This window comes from Cetorhinus maximus, chromosome 9 (assembly GCF_964194155.1).
Source record: "Cetorhinus maximus chromosome 9, sCetMax3.hap1.1, whole genome shotgun sequence".
Taxonomy (NCBI): domain Eukaryota; kingdom Metazoa; phylum Chordata; class Chondrichthyes; order Lamniformes; family Cetorhinidae; genus Cetorhinus; species Cetorhinus maximus.
The window spans coordinates 18,129,277-18,143,196 of record NC_135887.1 but is presented as its reverse complement, the minus strand read 5'-3'; the positions used below and the strand labels follow the sequence as shown (position 1 = coordinate 18,143,196).

At 47.0% G+C, this 13,920-nt stretch overlaps 1 protein-coding gene across 1 annotated transcript in view; it reads left to right on the top strand.

The window, feature by feature from the left end:
• The first annotated feature begins 871 nt into the window (after positions 1–871).
• LOC144684293 (multidrug and toxin extrusion protein 1-like) overlaps positions 872–13,920 on the top strand; it is a 14,983-nt gene continuing 1,934 nt past the window's right edge. The window contains exons 1-6 of the mRNA XM_078547921.1: positions 872–1,006; positions 5,481–5,582; positions 6,719–6,787; positions 10,629–10,777; positions 11,850–11,892; positions 13,499–13,543. Coding sequence (XP_078404047.1) covers positions 872–1,006; positions 5,481–5,582; positions 6,719–6,787; positions 10,629–10,777; positions 11,850–11,892; positions 13,499–13,543 — 543 coding nt within the window. The remainder of the gene's footprint in view (positions 1,007–5,480; positions 5,583–6,718; positions 6,788–10,628; positions 10,778–11,849; positions 11,893–13,498; positions 13,544–13,920) is intronic.

The window sequence follows — 13,920 nt, the reverse complement described above, 5'->3', positions numbered from 1 at the left end:
CTTGACCTCAGACTGTGACTGTGACACCCCCTACCCCACCCCTCCCTAGTTCTAGACTCCCCAGCCAGGGGAAACAGCCTCTCAGCATCTACCCTCTCAAGCCCACTGAGAATTTTATATATTTCACTGAGATCGTCTCTCATTCCTGTAAACTCTAGGGAATATAGGCCCAATTTACTCAACCTCTCCTCTCATCCCATGAATCTAACTAGTTGAAGGCAATGAATTCCTCCCCCCCCCTCTCTCTCTCTCTCTCATTTTTAGAATCCAAGGAATGTAATATCTGCTTCCTCTAATGAGAGCAGGAAAAAAATTAAACCTGATTGAATTAAGGGAAAGCTTCTCCTCTGAGCCTTGAGCCTCTCTGTCAGTGTTCTGACCTTCCTAACTTCCCTCCTTGGTCCATGCCTCAGAAGCTGTCCGTCTGGTTAAGTAACCAGCTCCGTGTTTGACCCAGCGGGACAATAGTCAGTCGTTGGGACCATCCAGGAGACTCGAGGGGAAGTGTGGAGATTTGCCTTGGAAACAGTGAAAGAGAAGAGACAAATATGTTTTTATATCAGGTTTAGTCACTTGTAAAATCTTCCTTCAAGTTTAAACCACATTTATTCCCCCTCCTTTTTGTGTATCATTCAACAACTGCCCACCAACCCCACCTCAGCTCCCTCCTCCTCCTCCAGACACTCCTACGTCCCCCCCCTTGCTTCTTTTCACTCTCCCCCTTCCCTTCACTCACCTCTGTCTCCCTCCCCATCGTCTGTCGTCCTCCTGCCTCCCCTGCCAGCAGCCAAAGACTGGATTGCGACACAGAGAGGAGCTGGTGTGAGCTCTGACCCCTCTGGCGCATTGGAGAAAGCTTCTCGAGACTGAAATGGATGACCAGGAGCAAGGATCAGCAGCTGGAAATGTCCCTCGGGTCACGCTCAGTGGCGGTATCCTTTCCCGTTGCTTTCCAGCTGTTGTCCGGGAGGAAGTCAAACAGCTGTTTCTGCTGGCTGGACCACTGGTAAGTGAAGCAACTTTAAGGCAGATGTCTGCTGACCTCGACGGTCTCAGGGGGGCCTTTGCATGACTGTCAGAAGAGCGCCCGGGGTTTATGTCGTAGCCCTCAGCAATGTCTCACATATCATGAAGGACGTTGAAGTCGCCAGTTGGGGAATATTTCTAAAGGTACGCTGTTTTTACGATACCGATCCAAACAGGTTAACTGGTCACTATTGCACGGTTGCTTGTGAGATCTTGCTGTGTGCAAATTGGCAGCTGCGTTCCTTACGTTACAGTCGCTACACTCCAAAAGTGACTGTAAGGCACTTGGGGACATCCTGAGGTCACGAATAAATGCAAGTTTATTTTTCATGTCCTGAAGCTCGGAGTTTCGTGCCGGGTTAGAGAGTGTTATCAAAAATTCCCATATACCTGGGAGGTATTATTCACCCTTAGGCCACACTGGAGATTTCTGCTTCAAGCATTATTCGTGCTCAATCTTTGGGTGGGATTTTCTGACCCTGCCCACTGCCGGGATCATCCAATCCCAGTGGACCTTTGGCTGGGCCGCTGAACCTCGCACAGTGGGTTCCGGCACAACGGAGCTGGAAAATCCCAGCCTTTGCATTCCCTGTTTTATACATTTCTTCCTTGTTCACATGAACTTGCATTTATATAGCACTGTTAACGTCCCAAGAATTAACGCCAAGGCAAAGAAGGAAATATTAGGACAGGCGACCGATTGGCTGATCGAGGGTGCAGATTTTAAGAAGGGTCTTAAAGGAGGAGAGAGGGGTGGAGAAGTTTGGAAAATAATTCCAGAGTTTAGGACTAGATGACTGAAGACAAGGCCACCAGTGATGGGGTGAAGGGAATGGAGGATGGGCAGGAGGCCAGAATTGGAGGTGTTCTGACACAGCAGTTGTTAAAGCTGAGTCATTTAAAAATCCCTGAGGGAAACTTTAAACAACTGTCATAAACTATATTTTCATTTGGTATGTTTGAAATGCAACTCTGAATTCAAGCATAAAACCATCAGTTCTCATGAGGTTTTTATCTCAAATTACATGAGACATTTATTAATTTGCACTGGTTAAAATATATGTACACATGGCTACAAATTACTACTATCATAACTTTTAACAAATTCCCAAACTAATCTCCATTAAGGCATCAGCAACCCATAGACTTAACCAGACACCAGGCAAAGCATTTTCACCTTACAAATTCAAAATGAAGTTCCTTTCACTTTGGCTCCTTTGCAGACACAGTGGTAAGCTTACAGGCTTTGATCTTACATTGCCACTGCCCTGCACACATGAAACTGCTGTCTGTTATACCCAACACAGCTCATTGAATGTAAATTCGCATTGTATCACCAGCCCCTTTGAATTCCACCTCTTCTAACAATAAAACCCCTTTCATAGTACCAATTTTATTAGCAATATAAACATTGCTTGGTCTCTGCTAGATAGGTACCAGATTTCACTCCCCCTCTTGAATGCTGTATTCAACAAAATGCAAATGCACTCTATCTTACTGTTCACATTCCAAAACTACTACACATCAAAGCAGCCAGACTAGCTGGCTTTAATCCAATTAACACACACAGACTAAACCTCTATTTTTAAAAAACATAATTTCCAACAATATTATATACATTAATAGATGAAGAGGAAAACAGATTCTTATAAGATTGTAGGGCAGGAGTAGGTTATGGAAATAGGGAAAGGGGGGAGTAGTTCAATGAATTGGAGAGAGTGACAGTTCAATGAATGGAGAAGAGTGATGATTTCATTGATTGGGGGAGGGTATTTTTTATTCATGGGATGTGGGCATCACTGGCTAGGCCAGCACTTATTGCCCATCTCTTGTTGCCCTTGAGAAGGTGGTGCTGAGCTGCCTTCTTGAACCGCTGCAGTCCATGTGGTGTAGGTACACCCACAGTGCTGTTAGGGAGGGAGTTTCAGGATTTTGACCCAGCGACAGTGAAGGAACGGCGATATATTTCCAAGTCAGGATGGTGAGTGACTTGGAGGGGAACTTCCAGGTGGTGGTGTTCCCGTCTATCTGTTGCCCTTGTCCTTCTAGATGGCAGTAGTTGTGGGTTTGGAAGGTGCAGTCTAAGGAGGCATGGTGAGTTCCTGAATTGCATCTTGTAGATGGTACACACTGCTGCCACTGTGCGTTGGTGGTGGAGCGAGTGAATGTTTGTGGAAGGGGTTCCAATCAAGCGGGTTTCTTTATCCTGGATGGTGCCCAGCTTCTTGAGTTTTGTTGGAGCTGCACTCATCCAGGCAAGTGGAGAGTAATCCATCACACTCCAGACTTGTGCCGTAGATGGTGGAGAGGCTTTGGGGGGTCATGAAGTGAGTTACTTGCCGCAGGTTTCCTAGCCTCTGACCTACTCTTGTAGCCACAGTATTTATATGGCTAGTCCAGTTCAGTTTCTGGTCAATGGTAGTCCCTAGGATGTTGATAGTGGGGGATTCAGTGATGGTAATGCCATTGAAAGTCAAGGGACAATAGTTGCATTCTCTCTTGTTGGTGATGGTCAATGCCTGACACTTATGTGGCGCAAATGTTACTTACCACTTGTCAGCCCAAGCCTGGATATTGTCCAGGTCTTGCTGCAATTGGACATGGACTGCTTCAGTATCTGAGGAGTCACAAAAGGTGCTGAACATTGTGCAATCATCAGTGAACATCTCCACTTCTGACCTTATGATGGGAGGAAGGTCTTTGATGAAGCAGCTGAAGATGGTTGGGCCTAAGACACTACCCTGAGGAACTCCTGCAGTGATGTCCTGGAACTGAGATGATTGACCTCCAACAGCCACAACCATCTTTCTTTGTGCTAGGTATGACTCCAACCAGCGGAGAGTTTTCCCCCGATTCCCATTGACTCCAGTTTTGCTAGGGTTTCTTGATGCCACACTCAGGCTGTAATGAGGTCAGTGGCTGAGTGACCCTGGCGGAACCCAAACTGGGTGTCAGTGAGCAGGTTATTGCTAAGCAAGTGCCGCTCGATAGCAATGTTGATGACCCCTTCCATTACTTTACTGACGATCGAGAGTAGACTGATGGGGCGGTAATTGGCCGGATTGGATTTGTCCTGCTTTTTGTGGACAGGACATACCTGGGCAATTTTCCACATAGCTGGGTTGATGCCAGTGTTGTAGCTGTACTGGAACAGCTTGGCTAGGGGTGCAGCAAGTTCTGGAGCACAAGTCTTCAGTACTATTGCTGGAATATTGCCAGGCCCCATAGCCTTTGCAGTATCCAGTGTCTTCAGCCATTTCTTGATATCACGTGGAGTGAATTGAATTGGCTGAAGACTGGCATCTGGGATGCTGGGGACCTCAGGAAGAGGCCGACATGGATCATCCACTCGGCACTTCTGGCTGATGATTGTTGCGAATGCTTCAGCCTTATCTTTTGCACTGATGTGCTGGGCTCCCCCACCATTGAGGATGGGGATATTTGTGGAGCCTCCTGCTCCAGTGAGTTGTTTAATTGTCCACCACCTTTCACGACTGGATGTGGCAGGACTGCAGAGCTTAGAACCCAATCAATGATTGCAGAATAAACTCTGCCTATCGCTTGCTGCTTCCGCTGTTTGGTGCACAAGTAGTCCTGTGTTGTAACTTCTCCAGGTTGAGACCTCATTTTTAGGTATGCCTGGTGATGCTCCTGGCATGTCCCCCCCCTGTACTCTTCATTGAACCAGGGTTGATCCCCTGTCTTATTGTAATGGTAGAGTGGGGGGATTATGCCAGGCCATGAGGTTATAGATTGTGGTTGAGTACAATTCTGCTGCTGCTGATGGCCCACAGCACCTCATGGATGCCCAGTCTTGAGTTGCTAGATCTGTTCAAAATCTATCCCATTTAGCACGGTGGTCGTGCCACAGAACATTTCAGAGGGTATCCTCAATGTGAAGGTGGGACTTTATCTCCATAAGGACTGTACAGTGGTTACTCCTACCAATACTGTCATGGACAGATGTGTCTGCAGCAGGCAGTTGGTGAGGATGACGTTAAGTGTGTTTTCCTCTCTTGCCGGTTCCCTCACCACCTGCCACAGACCCAGGCGAGCAGCTATGTCCTTTAGGACTTGGACAGCTCGGTGGTGATGGTAGAGTGGGGGATATGCCAGGCCTTGAGTCCAGCTTGGCCATGTCTGCCGTGGTGAGATTCAAACCCAGATACCCCAGAGCATTACCCTGGGTCTCTGGATTAGTAGTCCAGTGACAATCCCACTAAGTAGAGACAGTTCAATGAATGGGGGAGAGTGATGGTTCAGTGAATGGGGTGCCTGTCCAATTGCATGTTTGCTGCTTAGAGGTCTGATGGTGAAGCAACAGCTTTGGACTAAGACAGTTGGATAACGATAGGGTTTCTTTTCTGCAGATGAACGAGTTAGCCCCGGCTGCTATCATTTTTTGCCTATCTTTTGATCTTCCAACTCATTTTAATGTAAGTTTCTTTTAACAGATTCTGTCACAGGTGATGATTTACAGCCTTAATTTTATCAGCTCTGCATTCAGTGGACATCTTGGCAAATATGAACTGGGCGCCGTGTCACTTGCTACATCGGTAAGTACAAGACGCTCATTGAAGCAATGAACCCTCGGGGGAGATAGGACATTTTCTTGACTATTCCAAAATCCTGTTTCCCTGTAAAAGTCTTTTCATTTACAAGTTGAGTAATGGACGCCATCCTTTCACTTCTTGGAAGGGTAGGGGCTGGTCAGTGGAGGGTTGGGACATCTTAAACCTGAAATGTTAACTCTATTTCTCACTCCACAGAAGCTACCTAACCTGTTGGAGAGTTTCCAACATTTTCTGTTTTCTCAGATTCCCAGCATATCCGCAATATTTTGGTTCTTTAAAAAAAAAAATTATTAATGGGATGTGGGTGTTGTTGGCAAGACGAACATTTATGGTCCATTCCTCATTGCCCTTGTTGCCTTCTTGAATGCAACTGTGTGGCTTGCCTACAGCAGTTACATTGCTGTGGGTCTGGAGTCATATGTAAGCAGGTTTCCTTCCCTGAAGGACATTGGTGAATCAGATGGTTTTTTTAAAGCTATCTAGTAGTTCCATGGTCATCATTACTGAGATAGCTTTCAATTCCAGATTTTTTAAATTAATTAATCCAATTTAAATTCCCCAGGAGGATTTGAGTTTGCATCTTCTGATCAATAGTCCAGGCCTATGCAGTAGAAATCCAGTAACATAACCATTATGCTATCAGCCTGGGATTATATAGTGATGGTTTCCAATGGTTTTACACTGACAATCCAGCTCTGGGCAGGACCTGCGTTCATGGTGTAGTGGTTTAGACACTGGCCTTTTTGGAGGGACCTGCATTTGCTGCTTGCCTTTTGCCACTGGGTGGGCCTTGGCCTTGAACTGTTTTGCTTTTGGTTCTTGAGGTTTCTCTCCCATGCAAAAATCCAGCCTCATGCTTAAGAATCTCCCAAACAAAACATGTAGGAGCTTGCAGGAGTGGGCATGTTGTCAGTCTGAAGTGCAATGCACCCTCAATGGGCACACATCCATCATGGCGCAAAAGCTCCAATGACCTGACCAGGGCAGGTACTCACTGCTCTGAGATGGAAAAAGGTAGGTGAGGAGATGGGCGGATGGATTACCGTGACTATTTTTAATGCTTTGTTTTCCTTTTAATTGTCTCTCCTGCCCCCTCCCTTTCCAAAATGGTGGCTCAGGTGATCAGCGTGACGGGCGTTGCTGTGGGAACCGGTCTGTCCATGGCGTGTGACACACTGATATCGCAGGTAAATCTCCGTCGCTACAGTTGCCTCAATGGGACTCGTGGTGAAAAATGAGAAAATGTTTCCTTTTCGTTCGCAAAGCCAGTCCTGCTGGCCTCTTCTGCATCCATTTTCGGGGTATATATAGGTGTGAATGCAGCGTTGTGGTGGGTGCCATTCGAACAGGTTGTTTACGTGGAGGGAGTGGACTGGGTGGTCAGGGAAGACACTTGAGGTCCGACAATGGAGCCAGTTTGAGAAAGGGGCCCAGCGAGTGCAGTAAAGGGGAAACAGCAGAGCCTTTTCCCTCCGAAACGTTGAGATCGAGCGGCCCATTTCATCCCAAAACGACCTGTGATCTCTAACCCCACTCGCGTGCTGCAGTGAGGGGATGGCACTGGCAGGATCACATGACTGTAGATCACAAATCCGCAGATCACAAATCCGCAGCGACCTCAACTGATCGTGTTTTAAGTTTGTAGTGAAAGCCGATCGGGCCGTTATTATTTGGTGATGTGAGCCCTAAACTTTCTTCTTTCTTCAAGTTATTTCTCCCTGCTTTCTATTTAAACTTGCCCACCACCAACCCCTAAAAATGCCCCCATGCCCGAGAAAATGAGTGAGTGCCCTCCTCCGTCAGACTGCTGCTCCTGGCTGGAAGTAGATGCAGGAAAAGGGCTTGCTTCTCAACTCCCTTGGTTGGCCTGTTGAAATCAAATGTAATAAATAATATACATTGGATGAACACTTTCAAAAAGTGTCAGGCAATAATTATTGCACTTCTTATTTGTGAATTGTGGTGCCCGTTATGTATTACATAAGAACGTACGAGTTCGGAGCAGGGGTAGGCCACGAGCCTGCCCCGCCATTCAATAAGATCATGGCTGATGTGATTGTAACCCCAACCCCACATTCCCGCCTACCCCTGATAACCTTTCACCCCCATTGCTTTTCAAGAATCTATCCACTTCTGCCTTAAAAATCTTCAATGACCCTGCTTCCACTGCCTTTTGAGGAAGAGAGTTCCAAAGAATCACAACCCTCAGAGAGAAAACATTCTCCTTATCTCTGTCTGAAATGGGTGACCCCTTATTTTTATACAGTGACCCCCTAGTTCTAGATTCTCCCACAAGAGGAAACTTCTTCTCCACATCCACCCTGTCAAGGCCCCTCAGGATCTTATATGTTTCAATTAAGTTGCCTCTTACTCTTCTAAACTCCAGTGGATACAAGCCTAACCTGTCTATCCTTTCCTCATAAGACAACCCACCCATTCCTGGCATTAGTCTAGTAAACCTTCTCTGAACTGCTTCCAACGCATTTACATCCTTCCTTAAATAAAGAGACCAATACTCTACACAGTTCTTCAGATGTGGTCTCACCAATACCCTGTATATATGAAGCATAACTTCACAATTTTTACATTCAATTCCCCCTGCAATAAATAAATAATTACATTGAACTTGCAGCACACAACCAAGCCATTTGGCCCAACTGGTCCATTCTGGTGTAGATAAACATGACCTCCATTCTTCAATCGCTGAACTACCAATCCATCTGAGTTTTTTTGTGATGGAATACTCCCCACTTGCCTGGATGAGTGCAGCATCAACAACACTCAAAAAGTTTGACACTGTCCAGGACGAAGCAGCCCGCTTGATTGGTACCACATCCACAAACGTTCACTCCCTCCACCACCAACGCACAGTGGCAGCAGTGTATACCATCTACAAGATACACTGGAGAAACTCACCAAGGCTCCTTAGACAGCACCTTTCAAACCCATGACCGCTACCACCTAGCAGGACAAGGGCAGCCGATAGATGGGAACACCAACACCTGGAAGTTCTCCTCCAAGTCACTCACCATCCTGATTTGGAAATATATCGCCGTTCCTTCACTGTCACTGGGTCAAAATCCTGGAACTCCCTCCATAGCAGCACTGTGGGTGTACCTACACCGCATGGACTGTCGCGGATCAAGAAGGCAGCTCACCACCACCTTCTCAAGGGGCAATTAGGGATGGGCAATAAATGCAGTGAAGCCCACATCCTGTAAATGAATGAAAAAACAATATGTGCTGGGGAAGAACCATTGGCCAAGACATTAGGAAAACCACCTGCACTTTTTCAGATAGATGCCATGATCAGCTGTGATCTTAGTAAATAGTGGAGCAGGCTCAAGGGGCTGAATGGCCTACTCCTGCTCCAGGGTCAACCTGGGTTATGTACTTTGAGAGCCAGGGTTGAACCCAGAGGAGAGTGCGCTGCCAACTGAGCCAAGGCTGACACGACATGATTCCTGGGATGAAAAACTAGCTGTGGGGACAGATTGGAGAGGTTTTCCTTGGAGAAAAGAAGGCTGAGAGGAGACTTGATAGAGGTATTCAAGATCCTGAGGGGTATGGACAGGGTAAATTCAAATCTGTTCCCATTCAAGAAGCCGTCAAGAACTATAGGGCACAGATTTAAAATAATTGGCAAAAGGAGTCAATGTGATGTGAATAAATGTGATGTGAGGAAAATGTTTTTCACCTAGTGACTTCCTGAAAGTGGTGGCTGAGGCAGGTTTGGTTGAGGTATTCAGAAGGGAATTGGTTTGTTACCTGAAAAGGTAGAATGTGTAAGGTCTTTTTTATTTGTTCATGGGATGTGGATGTCACTGGCTAGGCCAGCACTTATTCCTAACTGCCCTTGTTCAGAGGGCATTTTAAGAGTCAACCACATCACTGTGCACATGTAGGCCAGACCAGGTAAAGACAGCAGATTTCCTTCCCTAAAGGGACATTAGTGAACCAGATGGGTTTTTACAACATTTGGCAATGGTTTCATGGTCATCATCAGACTTTTATTGAATTCAAATTTCACCATCTTCCGTGGTGGGATTCGAACCCTGAATCCCCAGAGTATTACCCTGGGTGTCTGGAATATTAGCCCAGTGACAATACCACTAATCCACTGCCTCTGCCTCCCTGGTGATAAGGGGATAAGTCAGGGGAGTGGGACTAGGTGGAGTGCTCTTTCAGGGAGCCAGTGCAGACTTGATGGGCCGAATGGCATCCTGCACTGTAAAGATACTGTGAGACTGTGATACAGGGACCTCCACATCTCATCTGCAGAAAGAAATCATCCAGGGTTCCAAACAGGTGTAGGTTGTGAAATGTGCCCTTGAGCCTTTGAACTGAATAGTCTGTGGAAGGGCTGGCAGGTCGGGCAGAATGGCCACTTCCTCATCCTTTTGGATCAGAGGGTTGTCCAATGAGGAGAGATGAAGGAGAATGGGCTGATATTCTTCACAGCTCTAAAGAATGAGAGGTGCCCTTATTGGAAAATTCTCAGAGAGTATCACAGGGTAGATACTGGGAGGATGTTTCCCCCCTGGCTGGGGTATCTAGCACCAGGGGTCACAGTCATAGAATAAAAAGGATGGCCACTCGGGACTGAGTTGAAGAAAGATTTCTTCACTCCAAGGGTGGTGACCCTTTGGAAATCTCTACCCCGGAGAGCTGTGGATGATCAGCCATTGAGCATGTTCAAGACTGAGGGCTATGGGCCAAGTGCTGGAAAATGGGATTAGAATAGATAGGTGCTTGAGGGCTGGCATGGACACGATGGGCCGAAGGGCCTGCTTCTGTGCTGTGTAACTCCCTATGGCTCTATGACTGAGATCGACACATTCTAAGGGGATCCAAGGGACATGGGAATCAGGCGGGCAGGTGAATTTGAGGTGGAAATCAGCTGTGTTCTCATTGAATGGCACAACAGGCTGGAGGGGCCCAATGGCCTCCACCTGCTCCTATTGCTTACGTTCTGATGGAGGCTTTCTGACTTTGTCACTGAGCAGAACGATTTGAATCTCATTTCAGACTTATGGCAGCAAAAAGCTGAAGCGGATTGGAATCATCCTCCAAAGAGGCGTCCTCATTCTCTTCATCTTCTGCTGTCCCTGCTGGGCCCTCTTCATTAACACGGAGAAAATCCTCCTGGGGACCAAACAGCACCCTGAGGTGGCCAGGTCAGACGCTCCTTCCAATCCCTAACCGAGATCGATCGTAGAGGGTGTTTCAGTCTGAAGAATAAAGCACAGGTTCCATTACTTTAGGTCATCAGAGAGCGGCCATTGCTCCTTGGGCGGTGTCCTCCAAAATCTGTGGAGATTTGTTAATGGGTTGAAAGGGAGGAAGTCTTGTATTTACTATTGACGGCACCTTTCACGACCTCAGGATGTACTGAAGTCCTTCGCAGCTAATTAAGTAATTTCTCATTCGATTTGATTGCGTGCTGCACCGTTCAGTTTCTCTGGTTCCGTCTGTCGCCTTGCCAACGTTCCTTAAATGGACCTTTGGAGGCACAGGACTACGCTGGCCTGCTGCCAACTCAAATTTTCCCCTCTTCGAACCACTTGAGGGGCAGCTGCTTCCACCCACGTTGATCCAGAGAGAAGAATAAACAGCAAGCTGCCTAGGGAGGTCCAGACGGTGCTCGCAACTCACTCAGGTGAGGCCTGAGGTACATTTCGGACTAGGCCTCAGGCTCCTGTAAGCTCCCCCGGCCATTTTGGGCCCAGAAATCGGACCTGAACCGATTTCCTCCCCATTCTCCCTTTTGCCCCTCCGCGCGCTAATGTCCAGCGTACACTAACCCTGAGGCGTAAAGATTAAAGGCGTGTTTCAATGGGTTTTCACTACAAATGAAATATGCCCAGAAAGGACAGAGGTTTCATTTTACTCAAATCGATTACTTTGCGATTTGAACAACATCCAGTGCAAGCGGGAAGGAGAATTGAAGAAATTCAGGAAACTTCCGATCGTCATTGACATGAGTCGGGGGTGGGATGAGGTTACGATGAGCAAGCTCTCCATGGGTTTGAAAGGCGTATTGGCAGAGCAACACCAAAATCCCAGGAAACTTCCGGAGCGGAGGATTAATGGCGCAATTCTCTCGCGCTGCAATTTTCCTGGGACGTTTGCACGCCAGATGCAGCGTTACAAGGGCAGAAGGTTTGTGCGAATTCCGGGGCTCCTAGGAATGGAATGTTAACGCCCAGCTGTTGAGTTCATGTGTTGATGTATAAACTTCTCTTCCAGATTATGCCAGCTTTATGTGAAGATATTTATTCCTGCTCTTCCTGTGAGTATTCATTCCTCAGCTCCTGGTGTTGTAGGATTAACAGTACATGCTCGTTGGGAATTATTTTGCTCGCAGACTTCAACGGTAGAAGCTATTGACAATGAGTGTTGAACAATTCCTTCCCTCAGCCAGCTCATGTCCCATAACCGCTGAGTTCAGTTTTGTTGCTGGGACAAATGGAGGTCTTGAGTTCAGGATGATGACGTGCAGCGCAGAATGTGAGATAAGTTTTGCTGATTTCCCGTCTTTTCCTCTGGGGGGGGATTTTAAGTGAGTTTGATCAAGCCTATACTATCTATGGTTTGATGGGCTGAGTGGCCTTTTCTCATTCTCCAGCCAAAAGCATTGGAAACTTCCTTTCTATGTAGTGCCAATCCCTACCAGCAGATGGCAGAGATGCGCCAAGCAGTTTTAAATGGATTCAACGTAACACATCTTTTAATTTGTAAAACATCTCGTCGTATCTCAGAATATCCCAAACGGCTACAGATTGAATGAATTGCTTTTGCCGTCTATGTAGATGAATGCGGCAGCCATTTACAGGGAATAATAAAGCACGGAAGGAAGCCATTCGGGCCATCATGCCCTGTGAAAGAGCTTATCCAATTTGTCCCACTCTCCTGCTCTTTCCCCAGAGCCCTGCAAACATTTCCTTTTCATTTACCCAACTCCCTTTAAAAAAATTATTACTGAATCTGCTTCCTCCACCCTCGCGGGTCAGGCGTTCCCAATCATAACAATTTACTGTGTAAAAGCTCTTCTTATCTTCTGTCTGCTTCTTTTGTCAGTTATCCTTAGATCTGTCCCCTCTGTTTACTGATTCTGATTCCATAAATAGCATCTTTTTCAATGAGTGGTTAATTTGCCTTTTGACCAGGAGACTGGGGGAACTTTCAGCTTTTTCCAGATTGTCAGGCTGGATCTTTAACGTCCAGCCGGCTGTGATTTGGGTTCTGCCTCTCTGATAGCGCCTCTGACGGAGGCAGTGCAGCACTCCCTCACTACCGCACCTAAGCGTCAACCTAGAGCGGGACTCAAGCCCACTCAAGCTTGTGGCGTTGAGCCAAGCTGGCACCGGGAGTGTCCACTGCCCTAATAGTGGAGATGAAAGAGCGGGAGAGAGAGAGAGAGAGAGAGAGATAGAGGAGTGAGGGAAGGAAAGAGAGAGGAAGAAGAGAGAAAAAGAAGGGGGATGAGAGAGAGGGAGAGAGACAGTAAAGCAGAGGGAGAAAGAGAGCAGAGAGAGAGATGGAGGAAAAGAGGGGGAAATGTCAGCTCCCTCCCCCTTTTCTCTCATATCTTCTCTTAGCCTCTTTTCCCCTCTTATCTTCCTCTCTCTCCCCTTACACTCTCCCCCTCTCTCTTTCCCTCTCCCTCCCTCTCTGCCCCTGTCTTACCCCTCTCTTTCCCATGTTCTCTCTCTCCCTTTCCCCTTCTCTCTCTCATCCCCCTCTTTCCCCCCTACCCCCATCTCTTTCTCCCTCTTTAATGCTCTCTTTATGTTCCCTCAGGTTCTCTCTGTCGCTCTGATGGTGGTCACTGGCAGTTGAGCGCTGTTTTTCCTGCCCGCTGTCTGTTAATCACCCTCTGTTTCCCATTCCCACAGGCAGTTTTCCTGTACCAGCTCCAGGTCCGATATCTACTGAATCAGGTATTGCTCATCCAGTCATTAGCAAATTCCGGGCATATTGTGGATTGTAATAGTAGATTTTTTTCTAATTTTAGTGCTTTTCGCTGCATTTTTAAAGTATTTATATTAAATGCTGATGAACCAAGTGGACAAACTGATAGTGAAGTTGCTGAGTGTAAATCTCTCTTTCACACACATGCACACTCTCTTTTCTTTCTCTCCTCTCTCCTCAATTCCCCGCAATCACCTGTCCCTCTCTTCTCCCTCTCTTTCTCCCTGCCCCTTACTCCTCCTTTCCTTCCCCCTTCTCTCTCTCCCTTCCTCTCTCTCTCCTCTCCTTTCTCTCTCCCTCCCTCACCTTCTCTCTCCCCCTCCTCTCTCTCCCATCCTCCTCTCCC